This window comes from Zonotrichia leucophrys, chromosome 3 (genome assembly GCF_028769735.1).
Source record: "Zonotrichia leucophrys gambelii isolate GWCS_2022_RI chromosome 3, RI_Zleu_2.0, whole genome shotgun sequence".
Classification (NCBI taxonomy): domain Eukaryota; kingdom Metazoa; phylum Chordata; class Aves; order Passeriformes; family Passerellidae; genus Zonotrichia; species Zonotrichia leucophrys.
Window position 1 is genome coordinate 83,748,973 of NC_088172.1, and position 19,477 is coordinate 83,768,449.

General features: G+C 40.5%; 1 protein-coding gene across 4 annotated transcripts in view; it reads right to left on the minus strand.

Moving 5' to 3' along the window:
- Positions 1-19,477, minus strand: part of KCNH1 (potassium voltage-gated channel subfamily H member 1) — a 182,522-nt gene that overhangs the window by 119,139 nt on the left and 43,906 nt on the right. For all 4 annotated transcript variants that reach the window (XM_064709047.1, XM_064709046.1, XM_064709044.1 and 1 more), the window contains exon 7: positions 11,903-12,332. In XM_064709047.1, the coding sequence (XP_064565117.1) occupies positions 11,903-12,332 (430 nt within the window). The remainder of the gene's footprint in view (positions 1-11,902; positions 12,333-19,477) is intronic.

Consider the following 19,477-nt stretch of genomic DNA (forward strand, 5'->3'; position numbering starts at 1 on the left):
AATTACAATTTATAACAACTTCCTTCTCAAAAATCAAAGGGGCAGAACAAGTCAAATTGAGTATCTTTTCTGGTTCCTTGTTTCTTATTAAATTTTCTCTGTGAGGAAAAAAAAATGAAGCCAGGATGCTGCTGCTAGTGTGGGATGGCAAAGCTCAGAGTGGTGACAGGCCCAGAAATGAAGGTTTACAGAGAGAAGTGAGAGAAAAATGGGGGTCCATTTTAGGAAAGAGAAGTGGAAATCAAACATGAGATTTAGGATGCAGTTCTATGAACTATTCTCAGTGGATAGTGGGTTTTTTCCAAGACCAGATCAGTGCCAGACCTGTGTGTTTGATGCAAAAGGACCTGTCCAGGACCACACACACAAAGTGCCACAGCAGGCCTGACCCTTAGAAGATGAAATTCCACTCATCTGCCTTCTGAATATGAAAGAGGGGAAAGGTTTTGGAAAGGAACATTAGGATAGGGTTAGTTCAAAATTGGAGCAAGTGTGCTACTTCATATTTTGCAAAACTTGTACTGAAAGCACAAACTGTCAGTAAGTCATACAACTGTAATAAATAAGCTCACAGTTTTCAAAATTCACTTGATGAAGTTTCTAGAAGCTCTGAGACTATTTAAGACCTTTGTGGACCAGGATGACCCAAAAACTCCAATATTATTTTTCATGCTTTCCTAGTAAATCCTAATTTTATCAGAAAATAACTTGAAAAAAAATTCTCATTTAAGTTCAAAGACAGAAATTCATTATCTTAAGTCCAATTCTGCCTCCTTCCATTTGGCCTTGTTACACTTAGAAGATATTACCACTCTCCAATTCCCTCTCATTTTGTAGTGAAAATCCTGCAGGATCCCTGCAAAAACAGTGAAGAAGTACCAAACCACAGCCCTGAATCATCCTGCTCACCAGCACCCATCAACCAACACATATTTGTGTTTGGGATGGGGACGGGGAAGGCAAGGTTTGCCTATCATCTCATCAGAAAACTGAATTCCACAACACTTGGTACAGTTACTGGTTTGATCTTAAAGAAGGAAAAAATCATTCCTAATCATGTTGAGGTGAGTCAGAAAAGTCAGGCCTTTATACCTCAACTGTTTCATTCTTTACAGTAAGGCACTTGAGATTTCAGAACCTACTGGCTGCCAAATTCCTTGGTTAGAAGAATAAATTTTCTACTTTTCTTCCAGGCAAAAGGACCTATTAATATGTTACTTGTCTCCCTCCACATTTTTCACACCAGTAGCAGCAAGAGTTGCTGCACAGTGGATAAAAGATACTGATATTTTTACATATATTCCATATTCTCTCAGTAGATCAGAATTTCTTACAACAGGCTGCTGCTTATGATAGGATATGGCTTCAGATAATAACTCAAGTTCAGATCTAGTGCATTTCAGAGCTTTCAACTCCAAGAAATTGACTGAATATGACCCACAGCAGCTTCTTCCTCCTCTAAAACATTCCCTTTCGCTTTTATAAACAGCCAAATCTTCCTTTAAAATATAAAAGCAGCCAAATGCACTGAAACTCACTGATCTGGTAAGCACAGCTAAGCTCTATTCATTCTCAAGATGTCATGAGATCACTTATCCAAGTGGTTAAGGTCATAGCATCACCTATAAACCACTCACACATTCCAGCCAGGCAAGCTATTTCCACTCAAACACTCTGTAACCTACAGCAGGCCTGTTTGGGTCCAGCAGAATGTAGATATTAAAATAACTGCACAACAATGTAAATATTAAAATAACGATACAATTTTTTTGAAGCTGATGCAGAAGTGAAAAGCGCTTAAGAGATGCTTCAGAACTTCCATCATATTCCACACATTAGATGACAAATGGCACAATGTGTCACATGGGTGGATGTGCTATTTTACTGTTTTTCCCTCCCATGCGTATCTAATTGGGTTTTTCTCAGCCAGAAATGGACTTGTGTAAAATCAAATCCTTGTCCAGCGTTGCCATCCTCCAGCACTACAGTTGGCTGCTTAAGGAAAGGCCTCCCAGGAATGCAGGGACAATGAAAAATCTGTGCTTTTTGTATGTTGCAAACGTTTAGCCAATTGCACAAGTGGGAATCCATAATATAGTTCTGACAGACCAACCACCCTCTTCTAGACTGCACTTGTGTAATTCAGCAATTTAAGAATAAATTTGTATACTGAACTCCAAGGTTTGGTGTCTTGCACAGCAAAGCACTGTGTCTCTTGCAGATTCGTTGTTTTATTGTAGGGAACAAAATATTGATCTTGCAAATTATCCCCTGGTTCCTGCCTGAAATATTCTTTTTTTTAAATATTCCTCTGCTATCTCAGTCCATGTTCTGGATGCCTCACATCTTTCTCTCACAAATTAACTTGTGTTAATCATGTTCCTTTAGATTTTAAAACAAGTTAGTTGCACACTCTGATTAAAGTTTGATAAAGCCAGCCTATCAGTGTTTTAAATTTACTTATAGGAAGTAATGTTAGAAATGTCTAAAGAAAGCAAAATGCTGCACATGATATAAAGATATCAGGTGAAAAAGAAAGATATCCATAGCTGGAACACCTACTTATTTTCCTTATCCTTCTCCTTCCTATTAAAGAGTTAAAAGACAAAATTTAGAAATGCTGTGTAAAAGAAAGAGAAAAGGCAATTATCTATAACATTACTGTAGTGTGAGCTCTCCTCAAATCCTGGAAAAACCAAACTATTAACACTTCACAGCTTTCATCTTCTCTCCTGTCAAACAAATCTATTTTTTCTCCATTTGCATTTACAGTTCTTTCAAAAGTTGTCCAATATCTTGGGGAGCAATGTTAACTCTGCAGAAGAGAAATGGACTGTAAAAACCTTGAGAATTAGAAATTTTTTAGAAAAATCTCACTTCAGGAATTGTCCTGATTGGATTTGCAGAGTTCTGCTAGAGATATGGACTATATTCTGGGACTATTCTAGCAACTAAATTCTAGTATATTCTGAAGTAGGGTGATTCTCTAGTTCTATTAGGCTGAAGTACAGCCAGAAATTTTTAGCCATTATGGCAAGATAACATATCAAGGGACAATTCATAAAGTATAAAGGTATGTGATATGTAGCTCTGCAACATTTATGGGTGTTTTTTCCCTACAGCCATAAGAACACAGGCAATTTACCCTTGCCCTTTCCAAATTATAGTTTGCCCAAAAATTAATGGCAATAATTTAATCTAGCTTTAATCTGATCATATATGCTTTAAATAACAAGAAAGGGAATACTGGTTACTAATTTTTGCCTTGTAAGAAATAACATCTCACAGAGAATTAATTTAAGCTTCCCCAAGCTAGGAAACCAAGTATTACCATACTAATACACTGACAGAAAATACTTTCTTACTGCTTGCTTTGAAATGTGTTGGGGTGAGGAGAGGACTAACTCCTTATGAATGGGCCACTCCTCAAAGGCCATGGTCATTAGCTAAGACAGATTTATTACAGCATCAGCACTTGTGTGGTGAACCTGAAAAACAACTTTGAGTCCATCTTTGCCTGGAGACAATTGTAGAGAGCATTTTGAGCAGACACTGGATAGAAACAAGCTGCACAACCCTGCATACGTGCCTGATAGCAGAGACATGCTGCCCTTGGGCAAACAATATAAAGAAGTTTTGCCAAGATGTACCCCAGGAAAAGGGATGTGAAGCAGGATGTTCTAAGGTTGTGAAGAGAAGATATGGAGCAGAACGTTCTGCTAACAGTTTCGCCAAGCTATGCTACGTGACCAAAGATACATTAGCTCTTTTGTCTTATAGATAATACTTTGCAACTAGTTTTATGCATTCTTACTCGCAAGAACCCTGTATTCCCATTTAATGTACCCTCAGATGTGAAATAAATCGAGCATCAATCACCACCTCTATGAGGATCAATCTCTGACTCTGGAGGGCTCCTCTCTCTATCAACCCTCTTTTTCCCCCAGTCTCTATCTCTCCCTCCCATATACCCTTCTTTCCTTTATCAATTTTTGTAGGAATTTGCTATTTAGATAGGTGTCACCTAAAGGTTTTTTCTGATTTTAACACAAGTGTTTTATCATAGAACCAGAGAATCATTCAAATTGGAAAAGACCTTTAAGATCATTGAGTCCACCCTTAACTCAGCACTGCCAAGCCCATCACTAAACCCTGTCCCCAAGTGCCACATCTACACGTCTTCTCAGTACCTCAAGGATGGTGACTCTACCACTCCCCTGGGCACTCTATTCCCATGCCTGAACACCCTTTCCATGAAGAAATCTTTACTAATATCCAACCTAAGTCTCCCCTGATGCAACTTGAGGCTATTTCCTCTCATCCTATCACTTGTTAGCTGGGAGAAGAGACTGACCCTTACCTGACTACATCCTCCTTTAAGGGAGTTGAGGAGGTTGATAAGGTCTCCCCAGAGCCTCCTTTTCTCCAGGCTGAACACCCCCAGCTCCCTCAACTATTCCACATGAGTCTTCTGCTCCAGACCCTCCACCAGCTCTGTTGCCCTTCTCTGGACTCACTCCAGCACCTCAGTGCATTTCTTGTAGTGAGGGGCCCAGAACTGAAGACAGGATTTGAGGTGTGGCCTCACCATTGCCCAGTACAGAGGGGGAAATCCCTGTCCTTGCCCTGCTGGCCACACTATTTCTGGTACAAGCCAGAAAGCCATTGGCTCCTTGGCCACCTGGGCACAGGCTGGCTCATGCTCAGCCGCTGTACCAGCACCCCTGGATCTTTTTCTGCTGGACTGCTTTCCAGTCACTCTGCCCCAAGGCAGTAGAGCTGCACAGGGCTGTTGTGATCCCACTGCAGGACCTGTCATTTGACCTTCCTGAACCTCACCACTGGCCTCAGCACATCAATCCAGTCTGTACCAGTCTACTCTGTAGATCCCTCTGCAGAGCCTTCCTGGCCTCCAGCAAATCAAGGCTGCCACATAACTTGGTGTCCTCTGCAAACTGGCTGAGAGTACACTTGACCCCCTCATCCAGATTATTCAGAAGGATATTAAACAAGGCTGGTCCCAATACAGAGTCCTGAGGAACTGGGTTGTGCTTCAGTACAAGCAACCTGAAAAAAAAACAAGCAGGTCCTGGACATCCTTACCCAAAGAGGAGGCAGCTTTTATGAGCTAAGACTTTGGAGCTTGTTGAGTTGTGAAGCCTTTACAGATGTGATGGCATCTCTCCTCCATGTCCTGTCTGCACTGAATGTCAATGATGTGACTCTGTGCAGGCTCATCAGTGGGGCTGGAAGTGCCACCACGACCCAGCACACCCCATGCTTACCGATGAGAAATACCTACACGCTCCACTGGAAACTGCATCCCTTGGGACTCAGATGTCTGAAGGGTTGTTTATATACCCAAAAAGCCAAAAACAATGTTGTCTATCCATTTTATTTCTGTTTGTCACAATGACTTTGAGGTTTTGGTAGGTTTTGTTGTTGACTTTTTGGAGCTGGATTTTTGTTGGGTTGGTTTTTTTGCATGATTTTACTCATTCTTTACTCTGAACATGAAAAATTGACATATTTCCACCTCTAGAGATGAAAGGTGAAAACCAAATCCTGCCCTAATAGTTAAACCCTCTTCTAACATACAGAGAAATTCTACCCACTTTTCTGCCAGCCTTATCACTTTGCTGAAACTTGCACAGAAATACATCCAGAGCACTTCTGGTGGTTTGTTCTAGTGGAGAAAACATCCAAGCAAAATAACATTCAGATATCCTAAATAGTTGCTTAACAATTACAGCAGTAACACACCATCTCTTCAAATATCATGACTAACATCAAATAAAAAGTAATAAGGCACAGCACAGAGGAGTGGAGGAACAGAACTATAAAGACTGGCCATAGTTATTAAAAAGAAATTTTAAAAAATTAAAATCCAGTCCTTTAAATTAGGAATTAACTGGCTAGAGTAGTGTTGCTGTTGGCTAAGATAGATGAGAATAAAAATTATTGCAAAACTATCAGCCCTATAGAAAGCATAGAGCTGCCATCTGCAGTCTCAGGAGCCTGCAAGAGGTATGTGACATCTGAGGAATTTTTGTCATCTTGCCAGGGATGTGACAAATACCAGGAATTCAAGAGACAGTTTTTGCAAGCCAAGGTTTCTTTTTCCTTTCCTAGCATGTCCCCAAGCCCAAAACACTGCACTGGCAATGCCCCTGAACATAGAGCAAGTTGCTTTGGGTTTAAAATCCCTTAGGCCTTTGTGCTGCAGCCATTAATGATACCCTCAGCAAACCTAACACTAAGCCTTTGTGCTGCAGCCATTAATGATACCCTCAGCAAACCTAACACTAAGCACACAGCTGGCCCTTAGTTTCAGACCACCAGCTTCCAGCAAAAATGATTCCAACACATTCCCCCACCACCTAGAAGGGGTTCTAGGGTTAAATTTGTTTCTCTTGTCATTAGATACATGTTTAGTAAATGGCCAGATCCATTTGCTTTTCAATTGATGACCTGCTTTATGAGGGGAAAATGGTGCCTTAGGAAGATCACCAAACATGATGCTGCCATGCCTCCATAACTTGTCCGGGTGTTTTGATAACAATAGTCTAGTTTTTATCAGTTGCTCACTTTTCTTGTTCACAAGAGTCACTAAACACTTCTTACCGTGCTGGAGGTCACTAAAGCACACCAATGCTCTGTGAGACTGTGAAGGAGTAGCACTGACCTGTGCATCATGATTCCTGCCACCAAAATTTTCTTAAAGCTCTCAAGGATGGTTACACTATTGTTCCTTTCAGCAATAGTGCTGTAAACAAAACTGCCTATGTTTTCACATTTACTGAATGTTATTCCTGTTTCTGGATTGTTTGGGTGGTTTTTTTTGGTTTGGTTTTGGTGGGTTTTTTGTCTAATGAGCAAGAAACTGTTCACAGACAAAGCTGATCAAAGCTGGACAGCTACTCCATTCTCCTGGGACCTGTGTCTACCTTAATCAGAAACAGCAGCTGAAGTGCTGCAGGACTGCATGATGCTTGGGTTGCACACCACATCATGCAGAAGAGGAGTGGCTTGGGTTTCTGGACTGTTTTGATTAATGAATTCAGTGGCTGACAATTCATCACGGTATGCAAGCATGCATGTTCATGAGTCTGACCTTTTAACTCCTACTTTTGTCTTTTTCCATGATCCCTCTCACTATCTGCTTGGTGTTTCACAGGGGAATTTGTGATTTCGTTTAGCATTCAAAGATGTGCCTTTTCCTTCATATTTTGGATGTGTCCAGCCCTGTAGTTCCAGTAAGTTCCTACCTAACAAAGGAGAGTTTAGCATAAACAGGCACCAAAAACTTGGAATCTTTTAATGCAACTGAAAACATCAACAAAAGGCTCCACAAATGATGGATTTTGCTCCATTGCTCAAAATCCAAACAGGCAAGAATCCATCAGTATTATTTTATGTCAAAAGTCAAGAATGCCAAGCATTTTTAGAACTGCTCATCCCTACTCCACCTGCATAGCAAGGGGATTGCTGACACAGTGCCCAGATACAAAAACTGCAAATGAAAGTACTCTTGATTTTTGCTAGTGCTTAGGAAAAATAAACAATACCCAACCCAACCTGACAGAATCACTGAGAAAAATATATAAAGACTGTAATTTCAAGGCATATGTCTCCACAGGGAAGAAATCAAAAACTGAAACAGCTTTTTTTTCTTTTTTTTTTCTCAAGTATTAAAAATGGAAAATATATGTCTTTCTGCAGACCCAGACAGTGGTTTTAAGCCTGGTTTTATGTAATGTCAGCCTCACTGAAAGATCTGTCTGTAGACATCTTCCCTATTAATTAGCAATTTACTGGCCATCTGTGGAAAGGGATAAGCAAATATGTTTTTCATTTAAAATGAAGCTGAGGAATTAATTGCTTTTACTTCCCCTAGTAACTCATCCTTCTCTCTATATATACACACACATACACTCAATAAAGAAAGTGAGGCAAAACCATGCAGGTCAGATCAGAGATGTGAAGATACTTTCCTTTGTAAAACTACAATTCAACATATGTTCAGAAAAAGCAGCTACACAGTAACAAGAAACACAAGCTTCCACAGAAAAGAAATCATTAAAAGCAGCCACTGGGTATTTCATCTCTATTTTAAAATAACTTGATCCACCCAAACAGATGTGCATTATTTGAGGTCAAGAATCAAGAGCAATTTTCACCTACCCCCTCCAGTGGAGCTGACTAAGTGACAAAAGATCCCTGGGGTTATGAGTGTGCCACAGCCCCCCACAAATCTAATTAAGGGCTTCACCTTCCCACATCAAAATAGCCAACAGCAAGACACTTTCTGTCTGAAAACTGCAGCCACAATGAGGCCAGCAGGACAGCATGTGCATCCCTGCATTGGAGAGCACAAGAACACCTCCCTGCAGAAGGAGGCCCTGAAGCAGAGACCAGGGCTGCTGACACAAGGCCAGGCTTCCTTAAACTTTGTCCCCAGTGTAAACACAACCAACAAATCCAGCCCCACAGGCTCAATGCCCACACACAGCTTATTCACCTCAATGATGCCTTCCCAGTGTCTGTGCACAACTAATATCATGTACCCACTCCTCCTACAAGCTACATACATTACACTTTTTACTGGGTCAACATTTGCATTCAACTCAGCCAGAATTCCCACTGCTTCAGGACAGCTTCACTAAAGTATTTCTAAATTTTTCATTAAAAGCTACCTGGATTTATTATTTACCATAATAAAAGCTTGAATAAAAGAGAAAATGGAAGTGGTCCTGCCTACTTTTTTAAACAGCTATCTGGTATCACAGCAAAGTACTACTACTGGTGGTCAGTGTATCTACAGAGCCAATGCAACACAAATGAAATTCTGCCACAGGATCAGCTCTACAGAGGAAGTAAGCAGTGAGCAGAAAGGGACATACCCATGGCTGAGCAGCAGAGCAAACCACATTTTGTCTTATGGAAGATGGAATTACAGAGTTAACTCCATCCCTCTGGGCACAAGCATACTAAAGACACATGGAAAGACACTAATAATAAACTGCTTATGCTTTCAAATATCTCTAATATTCTGAGCCTTTCTGGCACAAACACCCCATTTGGATGTCATCACAGGCCTGAACTTACTGTAGCACAAACCCTTCTGTCAATTTGCCAGTGGAAAAGACAGCAGTGCAAGTCTTAAAAACACTTGTTTACACAACAAGTCCTCTTCAGAAACACAGGCTCAACAGACAACAATCCAAGATCAAAGAAAAAAGTATCACTACCATTCACACCTTTCTTCTTCAGAAACTATTCAAGCTACAGATCCACTAAACCAAAACAAAACTAGAAACCAAGTTGCTAGAAACAAGGACCTGAAAGCCTTGCAAAGCCACCACACACCTGGCAATGTACACACCATGACCAGCCTTTCCCAGAGGCACAAGAACTTTGCACAATCAAATCCATTGGATTAAAAATAATTCTGAGCAGGAAGGACACACACTTCTAAAAGCAAACTCCTCCTTTCCCTCTACCTGATGCCAACATCTGCACTCCGGGGAAGCAGCTCTTGAGTGCCCCTACCAAACCATGGAGGCACAGCCTGTAGAGCAAACTGAAGCCAAACCATCAATACCAATAATCAGAGGGAGGGTGCAAAGGCAGTGCTGCGACTCTGAACTGATCCAGGACCCACAGAGCTGCAGCTTCTGTGACAGCCACCAGTGGAGGGCAAGTCCCTGCCATGAACTGCACCCTGACTTGCTGCAGGACAGCCTCACACCCAGCCCATGCAAGAAAGGTCAGGCTTGAAGGCATTTTCTCACATGTTCACCTTCTCCTTCACCATTTCCAGAAAACTAATTTTCTTTCAGAAATAAAAATAAAGTAAAAATTTCAAAGGTGATCTTGCTAATGAAATTGTGACTGTAAGCTTAGCTGGCCACAGTGTTGTTTAAGCCACTAGTCTTTTGATACAGCACTTATTGCTATTCAAATGAGCAGAGGATAAAATACACAAAAAGAAAGGTTATCATGTTCTTTCTGCTCATCTAAATGAACATTATTTATGCATAAATTCAGTTTCTTTCTGCCACATTGTCATATGAAGAGCTTGGAACAGGTGCAAGTCCAAAATAACCCCACGTACATTCATGACTTTTTGAAGGTTATGCTTAATCATTATTCATAGTACTAAATAATAATACTGATTCATACTAGCCGTTCTTGTTCTACCTAGTATCATGGTCATAACAATAAGCCAAAGATCAGGATATTTCCTGATCAAATGGGCACCTTCATCAGGACATATGCTTGGAAGCCTGATTTGTGCTACACCACTAAATTGTCTAATGCACCTTCTCATGAGAAAACTGCAAAATTTTATCCATATTTTATATAAATTTCCCTTCTCCTACAGGGTGTTTTATTAGGATGATGGGACTCTTGGCAGATGAAAAAGCTAGAAAAACAAAATTAACAATCTTTATAGCTCAAATATCCCAATCCCTGTGTGACCAACAATGTTTGTCTTGATAGTTTTTTTCACTAACCTTCAGCAGACTTAAGGCTACACACATAATCTCAGTGTGTGACTTCAGTGTTGCTGTAAAAGGACACATCAGAATCAAAAGTTCACATTTCTGCAGCAGGCACTGTACTGCTAATTGAGTTTCTTGGTTTTAATTTTCTGCTTAGCAGGGATTGACTTTCTCCTCCTCTGGATGCAATGTTACCATACAGAAGCTTCTATCTTTCTCCATACAACAACAACTTTTCCCATGGACAAAGCAGATTTTTTTCCTTAATTTGGTTCAAGCTCCACCCTCATCTAGAAAACCATGACCTAGTTTAACAGCGGCCACCATATGGTTCTTAACTCCAAGTAGCTCTCAAGGCATTCTGAATGCAGATCCTGCACTGAAATGACAACATGGCCAAAAGCTGGACAGCTTGGCAACATGGACCCATTCTAACAAGGATGTCTGAGCCAGAAGTGCCCAAGCACAGCAGCATCCCCCTTGCTTCAGGATATGTCTCTCTGCTCAGCCCACGGCGGAGTTTGTGGCTCCTAAAGAGTCCCAGTTCTCTCTCCCTCAGAAGATGATGCTCCCAGACCTCCTCCCACTTATCAAATGTATACAGCTCTCAACATGAAAAGAGCTTACCACATAACTAAAATGGAGGCAAAAAGGTGCAATAATTCTTAACACTTCAGTTTTTAAGCATTTCATGGATATTACAAGAGCATATTGAGATGATATGGACAGAATATTTTTTCCAAAACCACTGAATTTTTGCTAGTCACAACAATACTCCTATTTAAACCTAGCTGGTAAGAAAGTGTGTAATATATACTGCCACCAAAAATATTTTTAGCTGCATCACATTTACAGGGTTCCAGATGTTCTTATGAAACCAGCATTGATGACATGCAGCTACTTGGTGTTGTGTACTGATGTGCGGAAGCAAACAAACTCCACAACTTTGTGAAAGCTGCAAAGCCGGTATGTTTATTGCAGCCTGGACACATGTGGGGACTGCTCCCCTCAAAAGACATGCTTACCTCAGGGAACTCCAGTTCCTTTTTCATCCCCCTCTCAAATACACATGCATGCAATTTCACAATGGGTTCATATGTATTCATTCTACTGATTTCGTGTGACATTTGCCACTAATTCCTCTTTACCAGAAAGAATTCCTGGGTCAGTTTGCCCTCTCTCTGTCTGCCCCCCCCATCTCTTGTCCTTTGGCTGAAGCAGTTTCTCCCAGCATAGGCATTTTATGAGAACAGGCAGTCAGACTAAACACCTACGTTTGCAAGCTTACAGACTTAACTCAAAGATGTACATCTCAACTAAACCTAAATGGATTTCTACTCTGGCAAATTTCCACTCTCTCTCAATACAAGAAAGACAGAATCTCTAATACTTACAGCCAATCATCATCATAGCCACAGCGAAGATCTTCTCCCCATCCGTGGTGGGAGCGATGTTCCCGAATCCCACGCTGGTCAGGCTGGTCATAGTGAAGTAGAGCGAGGAGATGTAGACGGAGTCCTTGCTGGGCCCGCCCTCCCACTTGCCAAAGCCGGAGGCGTTGAAGCGGTAGGGGGTGCCGATGGACTCCCCCAGCTGGTAGAGCCAGCTCTCGGTGCGGATGGTGTTGGTGTCCTCGTCGATGACCTCGTAGTCGCCGATGCTGTACCAGATGCAGGCCAGCCAGTGCGCGGCCAGCCCGAACACGCACACCAGCAGCACCAGCACCGCCGCCCCGTACTCGATGTAGTGGTCCAGCTTGCGCGCCACGCGGCCCAGCCGCAGCAGCCTGACCACCTTGAGGGAGCTGAACAGGCTGCTGATGCCCTGCAAGGACAAACAACAGCGCCCATTAGCAATCCGTGGGAAAGCAACAATAACTGCAGCTTCCAAAGAAACAAGGTGATCCACAAAAAAGAGACAGTCACCAGGTAACTGTAAAACACAAAAAACTTAGTGACCCTTTCCAGGGATGAATATATGCACCCTTGCCTTCATCCACTACCATCTTGTGCAGTGCTCTCTGAACTCCCTTTTCAGATTATTTGAACAGGTTTACCAATACCTTAGTAAAAACTTCAAACGACAGGCTGTCTATTCCATATCCAGCTGTGAATTCTTATGCAACATGTCAGATGTAATGTCTCAGATATAACAGAGATTACAATATTTAGCTCAGACATATCAGAAAGATAAATAAGGCCAAAAAATACCGGCAGTACCTGGCAATTTGTAGTTTTCCTATTTCCTACAATGCATTTCCTGTGACTTCACTCTCCTATACAAATTCATGCACTGATAATCAGTCCTCTGACATTTCTCATATGAACTACACAAAGCTTAAATATTTCAAATATCTCACTAATCCCCAAATTATATCCTTTTTATGACAGCTTTGATATCAATGCAGTATTTCTGTACTGAAAATAATATGGCTCCCATGAAACAGAATTAAGCCAGCATGCAGGATTTTGTATTGTTAACTTTTATACAAATTTGCACAAGAAGTCAAATTAAAAAATTCAAACCCATTTGGAGCATGAGAAGATCTGAATAGCTTATCATAAAAATCCTTCCTTTTTTTTTTTTTTTTTTACTTCCTCTTACCAAGACTGTTTCATACATAGAAGTCTGATTAAAATTTAAGCAGACTGGTTTAATGAGTATTTCTGGAAATGCATAATTGCATACTTCTGGTCACCAGCTTTTACTGGAAGTTTGTTTATTCTTGCATAAATACAACTGCCTCAGTATCTTAGGCTGCTTCAGTGCACTAGAAAAGATGTTTTATTAAATAATTACATAAAGTATATTGACTCATGTTCCCCAAGACTGCAGCAATATATTTTCCCTTTATTTCATGAATTTGTCATGATTACATTGACTCATTTTCAGAGACAGATGTAATTTGTTACCTGGGAACACACCAGCAATTTCTATTAAGTATCTGGACAAGATCTAATGCAACCAGGGGGTGGGGAGTAAAAAGAGAGAGATTAAAAAAAAGAAAATAGAAAGCAGCCTTCCTTTAAGTCAGAGATATTTCCAGAAATCTAGAAGAGAGCAAGTGAACTATTATTTTAATGAATATCTAAGCCAAACTTTTCAAGTCGCTGATACAAAAATTGCTACACAAAGTAAGTTAATTTCCATTTCCCATTCATTCCATACCCAGCTTTGTTTTGTAAACACTGGAGCAAAGCCTCAGTGCCAATTCTGAGAATATGACACAAAAGACCTTAATTTCCAGGGGAGGGAAAGCAGGTATTTCTGAACACTCAGTATGGAGAGGAAAAGCAAAGCGGAAAATGCAAAAAATTATAACCACATATTAGAATTGGATAAAGTCCTAGACTGACAAGCACATTTAGTCTCTGCATTTTAAATACTCTGACATTACAATACAGCCTTTTGGCTTTTTCCCTCAGGGCTCATGCCCACTTCTCCCTGTTCTCTTTGCAAACCTTAGCAGTGAAACACTCATTTTTTTCATTTTGAGAGGTCTCCAGCAGTGATGCTCTTTTAGCTTCAGTCTTAAACCCAAGCCTTTTAATCACACACTGCTTCAAAATCTCCACCCCAACATCCAAGAAAGTGGGCTTGTTTATGTTCAAAAGCAGTGGTGCAAAACCTGTTCTTCAAACTAAACATATCCCTGTGATTAAAAAATAAACCCCAAAAAATGCTGTTTGTCAGCATGAGTCCTACCAAAGCCAAAAAATAATAATGGTTTAGGAAGGACTTAATAGCTTAGAGTTTGGTTAATTCTTAATTAAAAATTAAGAATTAAAAATTAAAAAGAGTCAAGGATTAGAAATACTTGGGGAAAAGAAGGATCACAGAAGAGGAGCTCAAGAAATTGGATATGAAAATTGGGAATACTAATTAAAATACATTAAATCAGATTTTAAAAGTCTAAGGCAAAATACTTTTTTCAAGCATTCTCTTATCCTACTTTCCCTTGTAGAATTCACTAAAAAAATTTTATTAAAAAAAATTAAATGGGATTGAACTGCATCATTTGAGAGAAACTGATTCTACCAAATTCTTACCAGAGATAGATAGAATTAGGCTTTTTGTACAAGAAGAACTTGAATATTTACAAGAAACATATACTTGATTTGGTGGCACTGGAAGGATACATTTAATATTCAAATTACTCCTAATACTCACCTGACTGCATTGCCAGTGAGATTCTAAAAGTTCAGAAAAAGCTCTATAAAAAAACCTCAAATTTATTTTTATTTCAGTGTGAACAGTGTTCTCTTTGCTTTCCTCAAAGGAAAGGATTTGTCTATCCTAAATGGATCGATATCAAGAGCAAGAACTGCACAGGGAAATGATTATGCATATAACTCTTAAAAATTTCTAAGTGAAAGAATTTCAAATGGTTACAAACAACTGAAACTTAATAGACTGTTTCACAGATTATAAAGTAAGGAAAAAAATCAGATAGTCCTGCAATGCTTTAAATCAGTACTTTTTGGCACAAGATTTAGCAAATTATATTTTAATGCTCACTGGAATAGATCTGTTGGATTGAAAAATTGACAATTTCAGATTACCACTTTCCAAAATAGAACTGTACTTTTAGATTATTGTCCATTTTAATGCTCTTATCAGTGCAGATTATTTTTATGCTTTTATCGTACAGATGGCTCCATGATGTCACGCAAAGGAGCCTGAACTCAATTTACTTCTCTTGATGTGTGTCCCACCCTCTTGGTCTGCTGCTCCTGCCAGCTTTGAGAGGCAGATGAAGAGATCCTTGTGCCCAAAGGAAACAGGAAAACCTCAGTTCATGAAGAGCTAGAAATGACACTGCATGTCCCAAGCAGGCTCCCTCACATCACCATAAGGAATGTATACGTTTGTAAATTGTATTGTATAATTGTATAGGAATGTATCCTTTCCTTAGCCAAGGAAAGGATAAGTAATGTTCCATGGAGTTCTACTGCATCTGATTTATCCCAACAGTTGCAACTACTGGTACTCTATCCAACAGAAAACATTCCTTGAGGCTATGCAAAATAAATTTTTAAAAATCTATTATATGGCCAGAACAGACACATAGTACATTTTTACTATATTTTTTTACAGAGAGAACTTGGGTGCAGTGCTCACTTCAACATGCAGCACTTGGTCAAGTATGTCAGAAAATACTGAATTTCACACACACTTGTATTTCAAATGTTTTGAAGCAACTGAATGAGACTAAAAAATTCTACTGCTGATACCTGTGTATTGATGTTGATAAATATTTCATAGGTTGGCAGGTTTACTCTCATTGCCAGTGATGGCTGCTGCATAAAAAAGGAAGAAAATGTAGCCAGTCCCCTCCAAACCAAAGGGGAAGCTCAAGGCACTGAGACACTGAAGAAATTATTCCATAGCCACTGACTGAGCAGACTTGAATGTCAAAAGTTCTTAAAATAATAAACACAACCACTTTCCCTCCCTCTCCTTCTACACATTCTTTGCAGAGTAGAACTGTACCCCAAAAACAGAAAAACAGATCAGCCTCAGTCCCAGAGGAAAGCAGTGCCCGTATTTTATATTCAAAGCCAAGGCTTCATAAGTTTGTCCATTAAGTACTGCCAAAAGCAAATTTCCATGTATAATTTGTCATTAATTAGACTTCCTCACTATATACTGTGCACATTTACACAGGTTTTCTTCTGTATTTCCTTGCTTTCTGCAAGATCTAATCTACTGTGAGTGCACCCCTGGTCTCACACTGATACCTCAGCATGTAAGCAGCCTTCTTCCCAAACACAGGATCCAGGACATCCCTGTTTTGGCTCCACCTCTCAATCAGACAATACAAGATTTGTGCTGTTACTTCCACACCCAGACAAACAGACAGAGGCACTGTGAAAACACCAGGGCTGAAAAGCAGAGCCATTATTGTTCCTTGTGTCTTTGTGGTCCAAGAACAGTAACAGTGGACACACAGTGATAGATGCTGTACAGATAAAAGCAGTTGCTCCTGTTCATTTGCCATGTAAAATTAAATTCAGCTCAATTCATTGACTAAAAAAGTCCACCTAGAAAAAAATTAAAATACAAATTGTTTAAAGAACAGCCATAAAACGGAACTGAGGTCACCCCACCTGCCCCCCCAAAAACGTGAGAAATACTTAATTTTCCATTCCAAACAAGATGCAGCATGAATAACTGCAGAAAATAACTAAAATGCTGCATTCACCCCACCTCCTACAGCTGCAGTAGCACAAGTGCTTTAGTAATAGATTCAATCTACATGACAGTATTCACTTTTTAGGCCATTATTCACTTTCTACATGTACAGAAAGAAAATGCACTTAACCCAAGCATTAAGATTTTTTTTCTAGGCTCAAAGGCAGGATAATTTACTTCCTACTTACTACCTATTTTTAAAAAGAGAAATATTCAGTATTGGCACAAATCTTTCCTAAGTTTTTCAGCACTTTTCTCTCATATGGAACTGCTAAAGTTCAGGCTTCATCTCAATTAATGGGAGATGCAGGAGACTAAAAGCTAACCATTAAAAGAAAGAGAATTAAACAGACAAAAAAAATAAATTATTTATTCCAAAAGTGGAGGCAATGAACCAAATTTATCACTACTGTGAGGCAAACGCTGCAGAAAGCACTGCCTTCTTTCTTGACACTTTGTTTGAAGCCAGCCATGCCACAACCTGGCTCTGCCTATCTCCAGTAACCTGGCAGCTCTGTCAGGCCATCATTAGGACTACACATTTCCATCATTTGTCTCCTCTGGTTTTCTTAATTAGGTCTGAGAACATGACCTTTCCTACAGATGGCCATATTTAGCAACCAAGAGATGAGATAGCGTTATGTGCACAGGTCAAAATCAATATCTAAGCCCTCTGGATACTGCTGTGGTTTTCAGCACTGAAGAAAACAGATCTCTAGACCCCTGAAGCTTATTTTAGTCAGACATTTGTGAGCTTGGTTAGAAATGGGGGAGAAATGGCAATAATTCATGTATTAGAGCACAGGGTGTGGGAAGAGATGGGAAGGCTGATTTTTCATTTGTAAGACTATGTCCATGTTTGCCATACATGCACACTCAGGAAAAAAAAAAAAACAAAAAAAAAACAAACAACCAAAACCAGGAAACAAATTCTATTTTCCTTTTACTTTGAGAGGAGGAACAAGAATAAAGATAACTCATAAGTAACCTAAAGAAATCCTACTTTCTGTGGTAGCAAATAAAAAATTAACCCCAACAGACAACAATCTGCTTCCCTATGCTTCTGATTCAAAGCAACAGCCAATTCCAGAGCTTTTTACTTATCTCAAAGGAGCAAAACACCCAAACAATATTTAGTGTTACTGACATTTAATATCTCTCCATCTTTTCCAATTCTAATTCCATCCCTACTATGAAATAGACTACAGAGCAACCACTTAGCTACTCAAACAAATACCCTTTGTCATCTCATCTGACTTTGTGCCTCAGATCGATACAAGTGTGCTGAATGGGGGGAGAAGAGGAGTAACTGATCCCTGCCTCTGGAACATGCCTCCCTTTATACACAGTGTAAGTCTCGCTCTAACAGCAGCTTTTTGAAATAATTCAGACTCTAATATATTCAATTAGCTCTCCCTCTTGGACAAAGGCTATCACCATACATTATCACTGAAAATGTAATTCAGCGTTTTAATTCTTTTAGCCTGATACAGATTGAATAGCTTATGCAGACTACTATTCTCTCTTTAACAGAATGATAAATCATGTTAGGCCTCTCAAAGCTATGAAGAAGTAGCCCTGAAATCCAGTAACACCCTTACTTATCTGTGACTTAGCAAAAAGACTAATCTGAACATTTGGAGTGCAGAAGAAGAGTCAACCAGAGTCTCAACAGCCTCAGTAGAACCTACAGAGAAGGTCAACACCAGGCAGGGGCACAGCAACACATCCTGCTCTGGAATTCTCCTTTGGTAGGGGCTGTCCATCAGCACACAGAGCAGATGTCTCTGAGCCACCACGGTGTATGAGCCTGGGTAAGACATGGGAAGGTAGCAGAATCAGGCTTACAGCACGGGAGAGAATATAACCCTGAATGCCTGCAGTGGCTATATATATATACACAATTTGGAAAACTGAGGATATGGGGGGAAAAGACAGCCTGCCCCTTCACAGGGTAGCATAAAAATAGCATGTGATGGGTAGGTAACATGGAGGTTGGGTTTGTAAGGAAAGAAGATAGAAAAACTCATATTTAACTGGGAAAAAAAATGGAGGGGGGAGAAGTGAGGGCATGTGGAACAAGGCAGACAGAGAAGAGAGACCCCTCACTTGAATCCCCAAGAGTATCTGAACAGCAAGTGCTTCTTTTGCCTACCTGGTTTATATCCTGGCTGTGCACTTTACCCCAGGAATCTGCTCTGCACCATTTGCATTTCTCCAAAATACTCCTTCCACCTACCTGTCTGCTAAGGAGTAATTCCTGCCTGCCACAGCCCCCTGGGGCCATGCTGCAGAACAGAGGCACTTACACAAGTCAGACAAGCAGCCCTCCTCCTCCTCCACCACTGCTTTTCCTTCCCACTGCACTCCTCCTTTTCCACAGTTCAAGGCTGTCAAACTCCTTCTGGAGCTCCAAATACCACTTAGGAGCCAGAGCAAGGACCTTCCTATGCTGTGAGGGTTTCTGGCAGGTCACACCTGCCATGGGTGTGTTCTGTTTCTCAGGGAATTCTCCCACAGGGACACCCAACCAAGTAGACCTCCTTCATCATCACACCCCCAGCCCAAGGCCCATGTTCCAGCCCTCCCCTGCCCCACCTGGGCACAGTAACCCAATTTCTCCATCCTTCCCCAGAAGCCCCAGTAGGTGTCACCCAGTCCACAGGGTCTCTCATCCCTCCTGGTCTACCTTCATCTCATCCAAGAACCACAATTTGCCAGCATCTCCTCCTCTACGCCTGGATCACGCTCCATGATACACAGCTGGGGTTTCT